Here is a 19,156-nt window from a genome sequence, read left to right as displayed (position 1 = left end):
ACATGGGTGGATGAGTCAAATTTGGTATATCCCCACTTGGTTAGGAGATGGATGTACGTATGAGTCATTGGTGATAGGAAGGTCATCCTCACATAGTTGAGTTATAGAGTCATTTTATTCTTTTAGAAAATATTTTGTTTACAGACTCTGCTTGTGCTCAGGAAGAGCATGGATGGTTTTAGTGCATCTCTTCATGTACAAAAGGGGAGCTCAATCAGAGAATTCAACATGTACTCAGGGGGAGCATGACCAACATAATGTATGTCAAAGGGAGAAATTATCTTGGTCCACCCTTTGCCCTCGGATAGCACAAGAGCTAGGGGGTTGTAGCTCCCTTCCAGTAGAAGCTGGAGAATGAGAGAAGGTTGTAACCTTCTGTAGGTAGAAGCCTGCGTACTGGTATGAGACTGCACCAATACAAGATTGTAAACATATTTTCTTATTATTAAAAGAAGAAAGAGATGGCAGCAACAGGTGGTTTTTACCCACATTGGGTTTCCACCTTATATCTTGGTATTCATTTCTATTGCTTGTGTGTGATGCTTTAATCTACTTTTACTGCACTGTCTAATAAATCTCCGATATACTGGTTAAAGTTCAATGCATGATAAATTGGCTAAATCAAAAGTTCTCTGCATATACGCTGGTTGCTTTAAGTACAGTCGCGTGTACACGCTAGTTCACTTAGCTGAAGTAGTGTATACAAATCTGTTTGGGAAATAAAATTATTGATTTGATAATACTGATTCACCCCCCCTCTTAGTATTATTTCCAACAATATATACGCCATTATTCAATAGTATGTTCAATTATGTAGAAAGAACAACACCATCATCATCAATGCAATGGAACATAAAGGAACAATAGAAGAAAATCATGCACACATAGAGACACCAGGATTGGTCTGAGATCATGGCAAAACCAACTATGGGGAAAACCCTTGCAAATCTTCTTCTTCTTAGATCGTCATCAAATAATTTAGCAAAAGAGAGTACAATGATCCATAGCTTTATCTATGTAACAAAACAACTATGATATCCATGAAATGAATCTAACCATGCTTATAATCAAAACCCTGATTCTGAGGACTACAATGTGTTGTCACTGACTGTAGTCACCTGTTGGATACTGCTACCACTGAGTTAAACATTGTTGAATAAGGTTTCATACTGATAACTCATCTTTAGGTCCTAGACGCATGGAGAAGGTGTTGTGCGAGAATCTAAGACAGATATGGACACTCTCTACAGAACTGGAACATTACATCTGGAACAGATCAGGACACTCCCAGGTGAACTGGCTGAGGGCGTCCAGGGTCAAACATACTCAGATCTGCCTCAAACCCTATATTCTCTCATAAGGCTTCTGTGCGAGTGTCTATGGCATCCTGGACACTCTCAGGACCATACTATGTGTGCGTTCAAGGACCAAACAAGACCATGGAAACCCTAGCCTCCCAGACTCTCCCATAAACAATTTGTGCCAACATCCAAGAATCCCTAGATGCTCTTAGGACCATAATGTGCCAGCGTCTAGGGATGAAAATACTCAGTTACATGCCAACATCTAAGAAACAGAAAAACCCTAGATCAGTGCAAACTTCACCCTTGTGATTTCAGACCCTTGCATGAACTTCATCTGTCAAACCTGTGCGAGCTAAGATAAAAGAGAAGATTAGAAGTTGCCTTGATCCAAATGTGTCCAAATGAGCTTGAGGTCTCTTCTATTTATAGGCTTTCATGAGGGTCCACTTGGGGTTGAGGCTGACCTATCCAATTGTACATGTGCTTAGGGCTGACCCAATCCAATATACATGAATAAATAAATAAATTCAAAAACCAACTTCTGCTTGTCCAAATAAGGTGATCTTTAGGTCGATTTTAGTCCTCTCAAAAAGAGGAACCTATTGAAATTATTATACTCATCATATGAGCTGTCTAAAATGGAATTTGACCGCATTTGTAAAACTTAACATGTTATGCTCTTAACCTGCAAAATGATACCCAAATACAGAATATGCGAAGAAAAGATACCTAGAACACAGAATAGCAATGATTTTATTATTCAGAGAGTAATGTTCACTTTCCTCTTCGAGGGGGCAACCTCCAATAGAGCAGAGCTCGACTACAAAATAAGACACGATGCTCCTCGCAGGGAGTCTCTATCCTTTATATATGACTCATACATGCAATACCACGGGCCAATACCGTGGGTTTTATTAATACCATCTATCTAATACTACGGCCCATTTGCAACTAACTGTGGTTCCGTCATTAATTGCGGATTAACCACTTACAATTATTAATATGGGCTTTATTGACTCTTGACTATGACGTGATCCCATTACATAAATAAGGGGGTTAGGGTGGGACCCTAACATGCCCTCCCCCTTAAGACTAGCCTTGTCCTCAAGGCTGAAGCTGCGGAAACTGCTGAAGAATAGTGGCTGGTTCCCAAGTTGCATCTTCCGGAGAGGTGTCTTTCCATTTGACGAGGACTTCCTTAATCATGCGGCCGCGCAGTTGCTTGTCTCGTGTGTCTAGGACCTGTTCGGGTTGAAGCCAAATGGACCCTTCTTCGTCCAATTCAGGTAGACTGGTCTGAATTCTGCAATTGTTCCCAATCACTTTCTTGAGGCATGAGACATGGAAAACTGGATGGATTTTTGTAGTAGGTGGCAAGGCCAACTTGTAGGCCACTTCTCCAATGCGCTAAAGTACTTGATATGGTCCGTAGAATTTGGGAGAGAGTTTCTGACACCCCTTGTCTTTGAGTGATGTTTGCTTATATGGTTGGAGCCGTAAAATGACCTGATCCCCTTCTTGAAATTGGCGCTCTGAGCGATGCTGGTCTACCTGTTGCTTCATGCGGTTCTGAGCTTGATGAAGATTCTCTTGAAGATGGGCAAGCATGGTTGCGCGGTGTTGTAGGAGTTGATCCACTGCTTGTACTTTTGAGCATCCCTTGAGATACGAAGTAGGTGAAGGTGGGAGTTGACCATATACTGCTTCATAGGGAGTCATTTTGGTGGTGGCATGATAGTTGGTGTTATACCACCATTCAGCCAGAGGTAGCCACTGTACCCAAAGGTGTTGCTTTTCTGAAGTGAAACACCTAAGGTAGGTTTCTATACATTTGTTGACAGCTTCGGTTTGACCATCTGTTTGCGGATGATAGGAAGTACTGAGTTTTAGTTGAGTGCCTTGTATTCTGAAGAGTTCCTGCCAAAAATTACTGGTGAAGATCGAGTCGCGGTCGGACACAATAGAAGTGGGCATGCCATGCAATTTGGAGATATGATCCATGAAAGATTGAGCAACCAAAGTTGGTGTAAACGGGTGGGGTAGGGCGCAGAAATGAGCATACTTCGACAGTTGTTCCACAACCACCATGATGACTGACTTGTTCCCTGACTTTGGAAGACCTGTAATGAAATCCATAGAAACCTCTGTCCAAATTGATGCCGGAATGGGCAATGGTTGTAATGTGCCTGGTGTGTTGACGGTTTCCCCTTTGTGGCGTTGACAGACATCGCATTCTGCTACGAAAGTAAGGATGTCCTTTTGCATGCTTGTCCAAAAAAATGATCTTCTGGTGCGAGCATACGTCTTCTGAAAGCCTGAATGTCCTGCAATGGGAGATGAGTGCAATTCTGCCAAAATGCGACTTTTGAGGGTGGATGTTGGTGATATTACGACTCTGTCCTTGTAGAGAAGAATATCATCCTGCCACGAGTAGCCCTTGGTGGAATTTGGATCTACCTGCAATTGAGAAATGAGTTGGGAGAGCCCGGGGTGTGAAAACCATTCCTTGCGAGCCTCTTCAATCCATTCTAGAATGGGGAGGGAAATTGCTAGCAGAGTACTTTCCTCCTCAAACTGGCGAGATAATGCATCTGCTACACTATTGTCTTTCCCTTTCTTGTAAATGATCTCATAATCATATCCCAGCATTTTCGCTAGCCATTTATTTTGTTGTGGGGAGGATAGGCGTTGCTACAAAAAATATTTAAGACTGTGATGATCTGTGCGGATTTGGAAACGTCACCCCAATAAGTAAGGTCGCCAGGTCTCGACTGCATGTAAGATGGCCACCATTTCCTTCTCGTAGGTAGATTGGCCCAGATTCCTCCCACTGAGTTGTTGGCTTGTGAAGGCCAATGGTCGCCCTTCCTGCATTAAGACCGCCCCAATACCTGTACCCGAAGCATCACATTCAATGACAAAAGATTTGGTGAAGTCAGGTAGTGCTAAGACTGGAGTGGAACACATGGCATTTTTTAGAGCTTTAAAGGCCTGTTGTGCTTCCTCATTCCAGAAGAATGAATTTTTCTTTAGGAGTTGGGTGAGGGGCTTCGCTATGCGACCATAGTTGCGGAAAAATTTACGATAATAGCCTGTGAGACCCAAAAATCCTCTCAAGCTCTTCAAGGTCTTAGGTTGAGGCCATTCCTGCATTGCCTGGATCTTTTTGGGGTCCACCTTGACACCTTCACGCCCCACAATGTGGCCCAAATACTCTACTTCTGCCATGCCAAACGAACACTTGGACATCTTGACAAATAATTTATGCTTGCGGAGCAGTTGCAAGAGTAGATCTACATGCTGAAGATGTGCGGCCCAAGTGCAACTAGAGATGAGGATGTCATCGAAGAAGACAAGGACAAATTTCCTGAGATATGGTTTGAGAATGTGGTTCATAAGGCTCTGAAAAGTAGAGGGGACATTACAAAGACCAAATGGCATGACCAGGAATTCATAATGGCCTTCATGAGTTCGGAAAGCAGTCTTGGGGATGTCGACTTCCTTCATGCGAATTTGGTGATAGCCTGAGCGAAGATCCAGCTTAGTGAAGAATTGAGCCCCATTGAGTTCATCCAGCAAATCATCAACCACCGCGATGGGAAATTTATCTTTGACTGTCAACTTATTGAGGGCCCTGAAGTCGGGACACATCCGCCACTCCCCATCTTTCTTGAGCACCATGACCACTGGGGATGAATAAGGACTAATGCTGGGACGAATGACACCTGCTTCCAAAAGTTGTGATTGGCCCAAGAGTGCGGAGCCATTCAACGCCGAGGACAATGTCGTAACCCCCCATGTGTATGACAAACATGTGAGTTTTCAACTGATAATCCCCCATTTGAAGTTTGACATTTTCGCAGCGGCCTTCACATTTCATTGTGCCTCCATCCGCAATTTGAACTTGGAAGTTAGAAACTGCTCGTACAAAACAATGCACTGCTTCTGCGACTTTTTGATGGATGAAATTATGTGTACTTCCATTATCAATCAAGACTACTACTGGACGATGTTTAATAAAACCTCTGATTTTGAGAGTTTGAGGGGAAGAAATCCCTGCCAAAGCATGCAACGAAATAACTGGTTCATCAGAGACATTGTCCTTTTGGTTGTCTTCTTCTAGCGGCTCATGTTCCTCCAGTGGTGGATCTTCTTCTGTTGAGCTGTAGTCAGTGGCATCAATTTGAAAAAATTTGGGCTCCTTGCATTTATGACCTGGGGAGTATTTTTCATCACAGTAGTAACATAGGCCTTGCTTTCTTCTTTCGGCCATTTTTGCAGGTGACACCTTTTGGACCTTAAGTGTTTAAGTCGTGTTGTGAGCCTGTGGGGGGCGACCTTTAGCGGAGAAATTTGGGCGACTGTATTGGGCTGATAATGCACGTTCCACGTTACGAGCGACCTTGCAAGCCTCCGTCCATGTGGGAGGGTGGTGCAGTAGTACTTGGGCTTTGATAGCTTCTTTAAGACCGCTGATAAAACATTCCGTGTAGAACACATCTGAGAGACCCCAAGTGCGGAAGGCTAAGGCTTCAAAAGCTGTAATATATTCATCCACTGTACCAGTCTGTCGGAGCTTAGTAAGACAACCCAAAAAAGATGATTCCTGGTCAAAGCGGTCTTGAAGAGCTTTGGTGAATTTGGTCCAAGTCTTAAAAGGTCCAGTGCAACATTGATGCCATTCCCACCATTGCCACCTTTCATTGTCCAAGTACATGCTCCCCAACATAAGCTGAGTCTCATCATCGAAGATGTGATTCAGTTTGAAATACTGCTCCATTTGTGATATCCATGCCGACGGGTGAGAGCCGTCAAATTTATGCATATCCAACTTGGGAGGTCGCTGACTGGGTGGTGGGTGGGTGTGCCAGACATGAGGAGAGTGGCTAGACTCACCCTCATTGTGTTCAGTGCCATTATACTCCTCCTCGTGGGCTTGCTCCTTGCCCTTCGGGACTATTTTCTCGACCATGTTACATAGTCCGGTAAGCTGAAGGTGGAGGTTGTGCATTGATTCTTCAAATTTGTCCATCCTTTCATTGGCCATCGCTTGAGCTCTAGTTTCTACCATACACCAACTGGGTTTTTTTAAAATTGGGACCGCCTAAAAAATTTTCACTAAGAAGTGAATGGTACCACCGTGCTCAGCTCGTCGTCCTGATTCTGATGGGCTAGATCACCAATAAGCACCCCGAAAGATCTCAGACTCCTAACGGAGTTTTACTCCTTCCTTATCAATACTGCAGTGGCCAAATCCTCAAAATGTCAATGCGGCCAAAAGTCCTGCAAAAATTATACCCCGGTATAGGAACCCTTCACAATGACTCTGATCTGGGGGATCTGAGAGATCTGAATGGCGGATCTGATGGCGGAACAGACTGCTTTTGCGGATCTGATGGATCTAATAGATCGGAATGGCTGATCTGTGAACTCGAGACTGCGGCACTGATGTCTGCTGCTGCTGCACCCCTTGGCACAGGCGGATCTGGAAGAGATGCTGTGTGATCCCCCGATAGAAAAGGGAACTATGGTCTTGAGGAGTGTCAGGTGCTACATATCGCAATATACATAAGGGTCTGGCAGTAGTACTTGGCCCAATGTTTCAGGGCTCTAACTAAGGAGGATCGACCGTACCCTTAGCCGTACAACCCGACTACCCTATCGTACGGGCGAGTAATCTCCCCGAGTGCTGTTCTCGATGTACTGTAGCCGCAAGACGGCCGACGGTTTATCTATGGCGAGGTTTCAAGGGAGCCTAGGGGGCTTCCGATATACCCAGAGGGTACATGGAAGACAATCCGTGGGCGGTTCTGTCTAATGCGCTACTACTCGAAGGGGTACCCACAGGGGTTACAAGGGAGTCCAACAGACGTGACCACCTCTTGTACTTCCTGCGTGCATGCCTCCCCAAATCCGCAGGTTTATGCACTCAACGACAGATCCCGTGGTTTAAAGACGTCGGAACACGTCTCTAGCCAAAATTTTTTTTTGCTAAGAAATGGAGATCCCACCGGCCCTGGAAAGTGCTATGATACCACTTGTTATGCTCTTAACCTGCAAAATGATACCCAAATACAGAATATGCGAAGAAAAGATACACAGAACACAGAATAGCAATGATTTTATTATTCAGAGAGTAATGTTCACTTGCCTCTTCGAGGGGGCAACCTCCAATAGAGCAGAGCTCGACTACAAAATAAGACACGATGCTCCTCGCAGGGAGTCTCTATCCTTTATATATGACTCATACATGCAATACCACCGGCCAATACCGTGGGTTTTATTAATACCATCTATCTAATACTACGGCCCATTTGCAACTAACTGTGGTTCCATCATTAATTGCGGATTAACCACTTACAATTATTAATATGGGCTTTATTGACTCTTGACTATGACGTGATCTCATTACATAAATAATGGGGTTAGGGTGGGACCCTAACATAACACCCTTGACCCCAGTTCCAGCTCTCACATCCCAAAAGAATTCTCAGGCCAAGCTTTTGTGGTGGAGAAATCTAAGGACACCCCAAATCCTTCAATGAATGTCATTATCTTAAAGATCATTGTCACAAACTACACACGTAGGGTTATTATATGCCACTTTAACGGCTTTTTTCCCTTGTCCTCTTCCTCCGGGGTTGGGTTCACCAGAATTGGTCCCAGATGTTGATTTATTTTTTTGTTTGATAGGTTTTTTCGTGGTTGACTTCAAAGATATGGAGGATCAATAAAAGTTTTTTTTACTAGGGTCCCTGAATTTGGGGTAGAGCTGGCTTTTTAGTTTAGCCATGGCTTTCGAACTTTAATCTAAATACGATGAAATCTTTGGCAACTCCAGTTTGGGCAAGGCTCCCAAGATTACCTCTTCACTAGATTCGGTCAGAGCTCCTAACAAATATCATCAATTCAATAGGGCAATTCATCAAGTTGGATAGCGATAGATTGGCTCAAGGAATCATCACTTTTATTCGAATATGCATTGAAGTGGATCTTAGTGAAGGTTTTCCCCACAAAATAATCCTAATGTGTGAGGGTAAAGAATTTCACCAACCATTGGACTACTAAAACACTGCTTTTAAGTGTAGAACCTGCCAACAACTCAAACATTTTCAAAGTTCGTGTCCTGCAACCAAAGGGACACACAATCAAGAGCTAATGAAATCTAGTCAAGGATGGATGGACCCAAAAGTTGCTTAAGGCCCCAAGAATTTTGCAGATCACAAGAAGGGTGACGATCAGTAGTAGAAGTCACCTCCTGATAACACAACATCTTCGGATTTGGTGCAACACCCAGTGGCTTTGTCTCACCCCTCGACAAAGGGGTCCCTGATGAAAAAGACCATTGATAGGGATTCTACGATGATAGTACTGGAAATTAGTGGACAAAAGCGTACCCATGAGTCCGATCATTTAGACAACGAGAAAGAAATAGTAGTTAGAGAGGAATAATTAGCTTTAGAGCTCCTCCAAATCATGGTGGATACAGTTCCACCTTCAACTATGACATATAGTTCTAAAGGCTAAACTTATATAAAAAAGAAGAAAACTTAAAAAAGATAAACTCATTCAAGTCAATTTGGTATGTAACAATAAAAATATAAAAGTCTTAGTGCTAAAAATCTAGTATCATGTAAAAAATTTCTTTAAAATCAAAAAATGAAATTATATATATATGGTTACAAAATTAAAACATTTTAAGAAAACATCTTATTTGAAATCCAAATATATTAAATATTTTCTTATTATCTTTCACCTTTAAAATATTCAAATTATAAAAAATAAAAAAAAACAAAAAACCTTGTGTCATACCATAAATAAAATAAAAGAATTTACAAAATTCCAAACATAAAAGCTATTTTTTCAACTAAAGGACATTTTAATAGTATTAAGTGGATTTTGTAAATCAACCAAAAACTACAAATTTGAATGATAATTCGACTCTGAAATATTTAGCAATATAACTTTATATGCCTTTAAATTCGGTTAACTATACCTTTTTCATTATTAAGATTTGATTATTTTTATAGAGATTATTAATCTTTGGAAAATTTAAATTAATTATCTAAAACAATAGGTTATTTTATAAATGTATTTTAGTAATAATCAGTATAGATTTATCTTAATCACATATTTAACGAAAGTCTAGAAAAACCAAATCTTATTATATAAAAACCTTTTTTTAGAATACAAAATTTGAAAACCATTTCCATATCAAGAGATTTAATCTTTTTTAGTACTTGATAAACATGTTATATAGATAGATTTATAATGATTTTTTGTCTTCGTATATAGCCCATGCTTAATTTTTCATTGTTGAAATTGTATTTTTAAATAATTTATTATTAATAGTATTTTATATCTAGAATTGAATAAATTACACAAATTTCTTTCTTAGTAAAAAAACTAAATTATTTTATCTTTAATTACATTTTCATTTTGAGTATTGAAATATTTTATTAAGATCAACATACACACATTTAGAGATGGATGGTTCATATTGAAATATATTAGTTAATATAGATATGCAAACAATTTATTTAAGTTTTATATTGAAATATTTATAAAAGAAATAGAATCTTTTAATTTTTTTAATTAATATTTATAAAATCTTAATTATTTTATCTCTATATAGTTTACATAATTATATTATTTAATATAGATATAAAAATATTTTATTTATAATTTCAATGTTGAAAGTGAATACACCTATTTCACACTGGATTGTGATATTAACAAATAAATGCAATGAACCACACTGGTTGGTTCGAAACGCGTCGACAAAAGATTGGTTATGTGATTTTGCCGAAGATTATCTAACAATATTATGGATCACAGAAGTCTAAATTCCTAAATAAATGCAATATTAACATCTAACAAAATGGTGTTTTATAATGTATTTCATTACAAATAACCAAATATGTTTCATCATTTATGTCCATCATTTTTTTTATTTGAAGTACTTTTTTAAGGGAGAGTTGTTAACTCCAAATTGAGCACTGAAAGAATTACACATCATAATATTGGGTTGTAGAAAAAAGTAATTTTTTAAGGGCACCCACATAATTATACATAGCAATATTGAGCTATGGAATGAATCTCTAACCTCAAATATTAAATTGTAGAAAGAGCCTCTCAACTCATAATTGTAGAATTAATTTATATAATTTTAAAAATATTGATAATCTAAAAATTCATTGGCTATGTACTTTAATACTTATTTTTTTTAACACTTATTTTTATTCATAGAATAAATTATTAATCATATTTTTTAAAATTTAATATTCAATTTTAATTAATTATTATTATTAATTTATAATATTGCTAATTGTGGGTTTTTATAAGCAAATGGGTTAACCAATTAATGACGATGTAGTTATTGACATCGATTTATAAAAAACATCATACCTATTTCAATTACAACTTCTTTCAAATTTATTATAAAGGTTGAATATTACTTTACTCCATTGAATGATTTGTTTTTGAGGGAAAAAAATGAAATAATTATAATTTATTTTAATAAGAAAAATTTAAGCAAAGATATGGTATTTTATTACCAAAATTAAATATCAAAAAGTGATTTTTAGTAAGATTTTTTTGGAAGTTTTTCTGGTCGGTTTTTCCAATCTAATTTCTTTAAAATCTTGGAGGAATTTATTGAAATCACAAGCTTGATGGGTAACTCATGCACAATGAAAGTGCCCTAAGTGTTTTTCACAGTACTGAATCCATATACAAAGTAAAAAACCAGTTTAAATAACACAAATCAAAATTTCACTTCAAATTTTTTCCCAAATTCGAACCCCTGAAAATCCAAAAAATCACATTAAAAACGACTCCACTATCAAATGAATAATTAATTAATTTTATTTAATATTTTTCTTAAAAAACAAAACAAAACAAAACAAAACAACTAAAAAAACAACTCTTTAATGAAAAGTCTCAAAACTATCATCAATATACCTATTTCAAATATTTAATTCCACGTATTAAATTTATATTACAAAATTATATTATAAAAAAGTACTACCTATTTATCTATACCCTTCGAAACCCACAATAATTTTGAATTTGATTTTTCTTTATTTATTAACTATTTCCATTCAAACTAACTCCTTTAACTCCGAGTGCAATGTTAAAAAACCATGGTTGAATAATAACCAAATTTATACTGATCTGAGCTAAACCATTTAAAAAGCCCAATAAAATAATGTCGCCCAAATTTAAAAACCGTGGTTGAATATTAATCAAATTTATATTAATCTGAGCTACAACATTTAAAAAACCAAATAAAAGGAACTCCATGTTATTGAGCACTGTGCTTTCTCTTTTCAAAATTGGATACCCATCGCACTCCCTGAGATTTGCAGGATGGTTTAGAACATTTTCACCAACTCCAGTTGCCCGATCCAACCCCTCAACTGTCACCATTGTTGGTGGAAAATATTGCAGCACCTCAAATGAATGATTGGACTAGAGGTGGGCTAACACAAAAACAAGGGTAGTGAAAATCATTTTTGATACGCGTAGTCTAATGAGGTGGAGGAGTTGCCCAGAAAGTTATGGAAATTCTGGTTATATTTATAGAAAATCCGGCAAGGATTTTTGTAAATCCAAGTTATAGTTGTTAAACTTCAAAATTTTGGCTGTCCTAGATGTTTTTGATGGTGCTGACAGTCAAAATTGGCCGGAATCCGGTTAAAAAAATTCAAAAAATCATGTAGAGACAGTGTTTGAATCCTGTTTTTGATTGTGGAAATGGATTCAGTACCATCAAAAACGTCTAGGACACCTAAAATTTTGAAATTTACAAAAATCTTTCCCTGATTTTCTCTAAATATGACTGGGATTTCCATAACTTTCCGAGAAATTCCTCCGCCTCATTAGACTACCTGAAAATCAACAAGTTGGTTAAACTCACACGCACAACTCTATGGTAGATTTATTTGTTATGGTGCATCTTACAATGCTTAATTTTCTCAATAATTATTGATGAATATTTCCTCAATGATTTAATTTTTTATATATATTTTGAAGGAAAAATAACTTTTTACAAATTTTTCAAATATAAATTAAGTTATAAAAATCATATTCCAAGGATAGAATTCTAACTCGATGAAAATGACATACCTAGTAAGCCCAAGAAGCAAACAATTGACTTGCTACCTAAATTTATTTGGAGTAAAAATCCCAAGGATGAGCTTTATTTCATCCTTTACTAATTTTTACTAATTTGGGAGTAAAAATCCCAGGAGCTTTATTACTAATTGTGTGGAGTAAAATTCGCAAGAAGGATAAGCTTTATTTTATTTTTACTAATTTTATGACACCTATCTTTATATTTTTAAGCCTAACTTTGTCTAAAAAATAATTAAAAAAAATGTGTAATTATGTACTTAATTTGTTCACATTTACTAATTTTGTGACATCTATCTTTTTGTCCCCAATGTAATTAGAGGGAATGTGTAATTGTGCTTATGAACCTAATTTTTTCACAATGATTATGTTTAGGTGATTACATTTGTTGAGTAGAAAAACTCTCTTTGGACTTGATTTCCTCCATATTTATCTTTTACCTATGGTGCATTGGTTTGGATGAGATTGATTATTACCAAAATGAAGGATGATAGGTGCTTAATGTATGGTTACTTACAGTATTATTTTTGTAGATTTATTTAATAACTTTATTATTATTGAAAATAGTTTTTAGAGCTAGTTTAATTTGATTTTTTTTGTTAAATAACTTAGTTTTTAGAGCTAATTTAATTTGAATCTTTTTTGTTAAATTATTTGAATCTTTTTTGTTAAATAATAACTTTGTTATTGAGAAATCACATGTTTAATTATCGAAAATCTTTTAAAATTAAACTCTATAATAAGCAAACTAAACCACATATTGAAAAAACAAAAAATAAAAGAAAAAACCTGTATTTATTATTAATTAAATTAAATATAAATTAACACCAAAACTCCAAATTCCATAATTGCATGTATCCAAAAGGAGAGTTTTTGGAAACTGACGAGATTGAAATATTATAACTAATGTGGTAGAACATATTAACTCTAATCAAATGACACTTACAAAAAAGCTTAGGAAATTATCAAAAAATCTCTCGGCGAATTACACTTTAAAAAAAAACATATTCATTTGAATAATTATCTATATTAAATTGTTAATTTAATTATTTAATTACATCATTTAAGTTTATTTTCCTTTTTTAAGTTAATTTTATTAATTTTTTTTTTTTAAATTAATTTTACTCATGGTTATGTAATTGCTCTCATACACTTGAGTAAGTAGTGACTATTTTTCATAATATTTTGTATCCTTGTGATTTTGATTAATATACTTTTAAAAATTGTTTTCCTTTACATATAAATTTAGTTTACAATAAATTTTTTTAATTTTTTTTTTTTCACAGAAAAAACTTGAACCATCTATTGATAAAAATAGTTAGTTACATAGCATATGCAATGCATTACAGAAAGACTCATTCTTTGCCTTGTAGTAGGTAAAAGAAAAGTCTCGGTTGGTTGATACAAAAACCAGCGCAAACACCCTCAACCGGATGGCAAAGAGCCAGCGCGTCAGTCCCAGATGGATGACAGGAAAAAATTACAAATTGTGATATCCGCTCACCGAAAACGCATCAGAGGCAGGGCAGACGACCCGACCAGAAAGCGCACACCTCCCGGAAACCATTAGATGATGTCATACAGGTGAAGGATTTGATGAAACAGAGACTAAGTGTCCGCAGTAAGAGGAGCAAACAACGTCCAAGAGAGAATCCTGCGTAGACACGAGTAGGATTCTAAAAAACTAGGAAAAGCAAAAGGAAAGCAAGTCGAACCGAGCCTCCTTTTACAAGGAAAACAGCCCGAAAGACCTGAAGAGAATCAGCGAAACAGGAAAGTGAAAAACAAATGTAGCAAAACAACTATGTACAAAGCACAGGAAACAGATTCTGAAAAATGATAGCTAATCGAAAATGGGTTGTTCGAGAGGTCGAACCACCCCATTCTCCTCCTCCAAAACAGTCCACGACCCCATGTCTTGATCAACACCTTCTTTGGAAAGGCGATCAGCTTCAGAATTTCTTTCCCTGAAGATGTGGCTAAGGGAAATCTCCGTGAAAAGATATTTAAGTCGAGTAGCTTCTCTAAGCAGGGGAAGCAAGATGAAATTTCTGCATAATTGCGTCCCATTGAACCATCTCACTGTGTTCATAGAATCCCCGAAAATCTAAACTTCTTGCACGTTCCTCAGGACAAGCCAGCAAAGGAGAAGGTGGAGGGCTTTCAACTCAGCAAAGTTATTGGAGCCTTGGCCTAGGCCGACCGAAGCTTTAACAGTCTTTTCCTTTGAAAAATGAATTATTAAACCAGCCCCACAACGACCATTAATGTCTGAGGCCCCATCATAATAAGCCCACGGAATTGAATATCTTATAGTTTCTTGCCGAACCAGCCTGGGAGAAGGAGTAGCCTGTGGAACAGGGATACTATCGTAAATAGCAGCTCCTTCTACAACCAATCTTTCAATCGGGAAGACAGAGTCCTTGAAGATGACCTGATTCCTAGCAAGCCACGTCCCCCAAGTTATGAGAAGCGGAATGGATCTCTCTCTGTCATTTGAAGCTTCTTTCCACCACTTCTGCCAAGCTTCCAAAATCCCCTGCCCTTCCCATCTATAAGGGATTTTAAGTAACCTTAACGTTTCGGTCCACAGACTAGAGTTGAAAGGGCAGAATAGGAACAGGTGATGAACTGATTCGATGCTATCTTTACAGAGGGGACACCATCCAGGACCAATCCTACCTCGTCTTTGAAGAAAATCCCAAGTAGGGACTTTCTGGAGCAGGACACACCAAAAGAAAAGTCTGGTTTTCGCTGGTCCTTTTAACTTCCATAGAGGTTTAGCCCACCAAGCCAGATTTTCCCACCCTTTTTGGGTCATCATCCATTTGTACCCCATCTTTGGAGAATAGAGGCCATTCTGAGCAAAGACCCACCGAAGTTCATCCGGAGCGTCTGAGAGCCTGACTGAAGAGTTGAGGAGGTCTTTCCTATACGAATCCCATTCCTCCAGCCATTCTTCATCCAATTGTAAATCTATTCCTTGCATCCACCCTTGGCTCCATATGGTGGAAGCCCAGGGATCGGCCACCTGATTTAATGTGTAGCGACCCTTCTCTTTTAAAACCGCAACCAACCCCTGAGATAGAGAGAACCGCTCTGAACAACCTATCCAGGGGTCTCTACCCAACCTGATTTGAGAGCCATCCCCCACACTCCAAGCCAATCCCTTCTCAATAATATTGACAGAGGCTACCACAGCTTTCCAAACCACCGAGGAGTTTTTGCAGGTCTTTATTGGCAATCTGATCCAATCTATCGTTGATAGAGGGTCAATGTATTTTCTTTTTGAAACAGAAGTCCACAAGTTGTCAAAGGAAATGAGCCTCCAGGCGAGTTTTGCTGCTAAAGATTGGGAGAAGCATTGAAGATTTTTTATCCCCCAACCTCCCCACTCTTTAGGACGAGCCACTTTATCCCAGGCGATCCATGGGGTGACTTTCTCTGTCTTGGACCCTGCCCACAGAAACCTGCTGCAAAGTTTGTCAATTGAGGATAAGATTCCTTTGGGAACCCAAGTCAAACTAGCCCAATAGACTGGAACTGCCATCAGAACATATTTTATTAACACAAGCCTTCCTGCCCTGGAAAGCCATCTGAAACTCCAATGTTTCAGCTTGGATTCGATTTTTGCAAGGATCCAGTTCCAATCTTTGTTCCTGTAGTTATCAGGTTTGAGAAGAAAGCCCAGGTATTTGAAGGTATCCTCCAGCACTTTGACATCGAAGTTTAGGACCATCTTCACGCTGCGCGTCATTTCTCTGGACATACCTGTGCACGTGAGAGAGGATTTTTTCTCATTAATACAAAGTCCAGTAGCCTTCAGGAAAAGGTCCATGATCCTTTTGAGCATCTTACAATCCTCCAGGCTACCATTACTGAACAGTATTATGTCGTCCACGAAGAGGAGGTGGGTAACCCAAAAATTTTCAGCTGCTTCAATGCCTTTGAGAGACCCTTGTCTTTTTGCGTCGTGAATCATAAGGCTGATGCCCTCTACTGCCAGCAGGAACAAAAGGGGAGAGAGCGGACAGCCTTGACGCAGACCACGTTCAGGACTAAAAAAACTGGAGGCCACTCCATTAATCAGAACAGCTATGGAGGAGGAAGAAATACAGCTCATAATCCATTTCACAAAGTCATACCTGAAGCCCAGATGAGTTAGCAAAAGCCTGAGGTACAGCCAGCTGATTCTGTCAAAAGCCTTTGACAAATCGATTTTCACTACAACTCCTTTTTTTTTCCCAATTTTTAGACTATGAAGAGTTTCTTGAGCAACTCCAACCGCTTCATGAATTTGTCTGCCGTCGAGAAAGCCAAATTGCTCAGGGGAAATGTTTCTGGAGAGAAAAGGTTTTAATCTAGAGGCAATAACTTTTGCAATGATTTTATAAACACAGGTGCACAGGGATATGGGCCTGAATTCTTCAAAAGAGCCCAGGAGGTCAGATTTGGGAATAAGGGCGAGAAATGTGGAGTTGAAGGGATGGTATATTGATCCTGTGTGCCTGGATTCTTCCACAACTGCCACTAACTCGTCACCGATGAATTCAAAGAAGTGTTGGAAGAATTCAACAGTCCAACCGTCCGGACCGGGGCTTTTGTCCTTTTGCATAGATTTGAGAATATCTTCTACCTCCTCCTTAGAAACGGGTGCCATGATGGATTCATTTCCTTCCTCCTCTATGAACCTAGGAAAGAACTGGGCGACTCTTATAACTTCAGCAATAGAAGCTTCCTCTGGCGCTTTGAAGAGGTTCTTGAAATAATTGACCCCTAAAGATGCTAACTCTTCAAAAGATCGAGCCATATCACCATTGGCTTTCTTCATTTCCCAGATAGTATTAGAATTTTTCCTTCCTTTTGCATAGTTCTGGAAAAACTTGGTGTTATCGTCCCCCGCCTGCAACCAGATCGCTCTACTTTTTAAGCGCCAACTCTCCTCCCTGGTCTGGAGAATTCTCTTCCTTTCCATCTCCAGTTCTTGGAGTCTGGCCCGAGACTCTTCTGTTCCATAACCATTACCGCCTGGGTCTTCAAGAAGGGCTATCTCCGAGTTGACATTTTCCAGAGTTTTTTCTTCATTCAGTTTCTTCTGGAGGGCCCAGTGCTTAGAGGCAGCCTTCATCCTTGTTAGATTTTCTATGAAAGCCTTGCTGCGGCTCTCATCTTCGCTGAGATTAGCATTCTTCCAAGTGTTGTGGAAAAGGCTAATAAAGGATGCATCCAAAAGCTAGGAGGCATTAAATTTAAAGGGAGTGCCCAGTTTAGAGAAAGCACCCTTCACTTCGAGAAAAACAGGGAGATGGTCCGAGAGACCGCCTTCCCCAACCCAATGTCTGAAAGCCTGTAGCTTATCGGTCAGCGAATCACAGAGAAGGAATCTGTCAAGCTTCTTCCCGACCCATTCTTCTCCTATTCTTCGATTCCTCCACGATGGGCGCATCTTGAGCGGAGTGACATCCACCAGAAGAGAAGAGGCCAGTTTATTTAGAAAGAAGTCAGTGAGGGGATCTGCTCTTGCTCTGACCCCCCAAGATTCTGTCATCCCCAAAGAAAAATTAAGGTCTCCGCCGATTACAAGATTTGGGTGCGCCATAAACGATTTAGCGAAGAAGGGGTTCCAGAACCTCTCCCGTTCCAAAACAGGACCATAAACATTGATAATGAGAAAGGGGATGCATAGTTCGATGGAGTATAGTTCCACAGCCAGTACATTTTCCCATCCCCAAGAGGAGACCTCTCGAAGAACCTTCGCGTTGAAACCCAGAGCCACCCCTCCCGAATGTCCATTGGCGTCTATGACATGAAAGCTCCATCCCGAAAGAAGCTTAACTAGGCAGGTTGTAACATCTCCCCCCTTCCCCAGAGTTTCTTGGAGTAGAATAATATCAAGTTTGTTGGACCTGACCAGTTCCTTCAGAGCTAGTTTTTTGGGTAGGCTAGCTAGAACCCTGCAATTTTAGGATAAGATGATCATCATAAACTCGCAGAGGGTGTCCGCTTTGCTCTAAGCACCCCTGGTAGAGACATCTGCTTCCCGTCAGCAATGTCGATGACAACCTTCAACTGTGCCTTCGACAGATTAGTTTTCCTTCCTCTAGGCTTCCTCTGGCCTGTTGACACCATATCCAGCTCCAATCCACCCACAGCAAGCCCTTTCCCTTGTCTATTGGCCAAGGGTCTAAGATTATATGGGGGATCAGGACTCCGGACAGAAGGAGGGACAGAAAAGGCAGCATCAATGGGAATAGAGGTCAGCAATGGGGAGGAGGGAATGGCCATGATAACACTATCTATGGAGGCTTGACCCATCCTCAGATCCAGCATTTCATTCAAGAGCTGTCTTAAAGGACCAGACTCATCACAACAAGACAGAGATAGAGCATTAGAATAACATAAGGAGGAGGAAGGGGAAAGAAACAAACTCGCTTGAGCCTCCCCTGCCTTTTCAGAGACTGTTGAGGGTCCCAGGGAAATCATCGGATAAGAGATGGACTCGTTTGCTGCAATCCCCGGTTGTTCCTGATCATCAGCCTTCCCTTGCTCCAGGACCAATCCCTGAGCGGATGCCATAGGGTCGCTTTCCTTGGTCTGAGCCTCTGTTTCCTGAATGATCACCTTCTGGTTTGCCTTCTGATTATTTCTACTTCTCCTTTGTCCTCGGCGTCGACGGTGTCCGAGAGGACATTCCCGGGCCAGATGACCATATTGAT

The 19,156-nt window shown here is 39.3% G+C and overlaps 1 protein-coding gene across 1 annotated transcript; it reads right to left on the bottom strand.

The window, feature by feature from the left end:
• Window positions 1-14,547: 14,547 nt before the first annotated feature.
• Window positions 14,548-17,568, bottom strand: LOC149220593 (uncharacterized). Its single transcript, XM_089387144.1, has 2 exons — window positions 16,847-17,568; window positions 14,548-16,585 (listed from the first exon to the last, which is right to left on the bottom strand). Exons 1-2 carry the CDS (start codon window positions 17,566-17,568, stop codon window positions 14,548-14,550), a joined length of 2,760 nt encoding a protein of 919 aa, XP_089243270.1.
• Window positions 17,569-19,156: the final 1,588 nt, after the last annotated feature.

The sequence above is a fragment of the Pinus tabuliformis genome, chromosome Q (genome assembly GCF_031772625.1).
Source record: "Pinus tabuliformis cultivar Carrire ecotype Pingquan chromosome Q, CPIR1, whole genome shotgun sequence".
In the NCBI taxonomy this organism is placed as follows: Eukaryota; Viridiplantae; Streptophyta; class Pinopsida; order Pinales; family Pinaceae; genus Pinus; species Pinus tabuliformis.
Note: the sequence above shows the minus strand (reverse complement) of the source record. Positions and strands in the feature narration are given on the sequence as shown.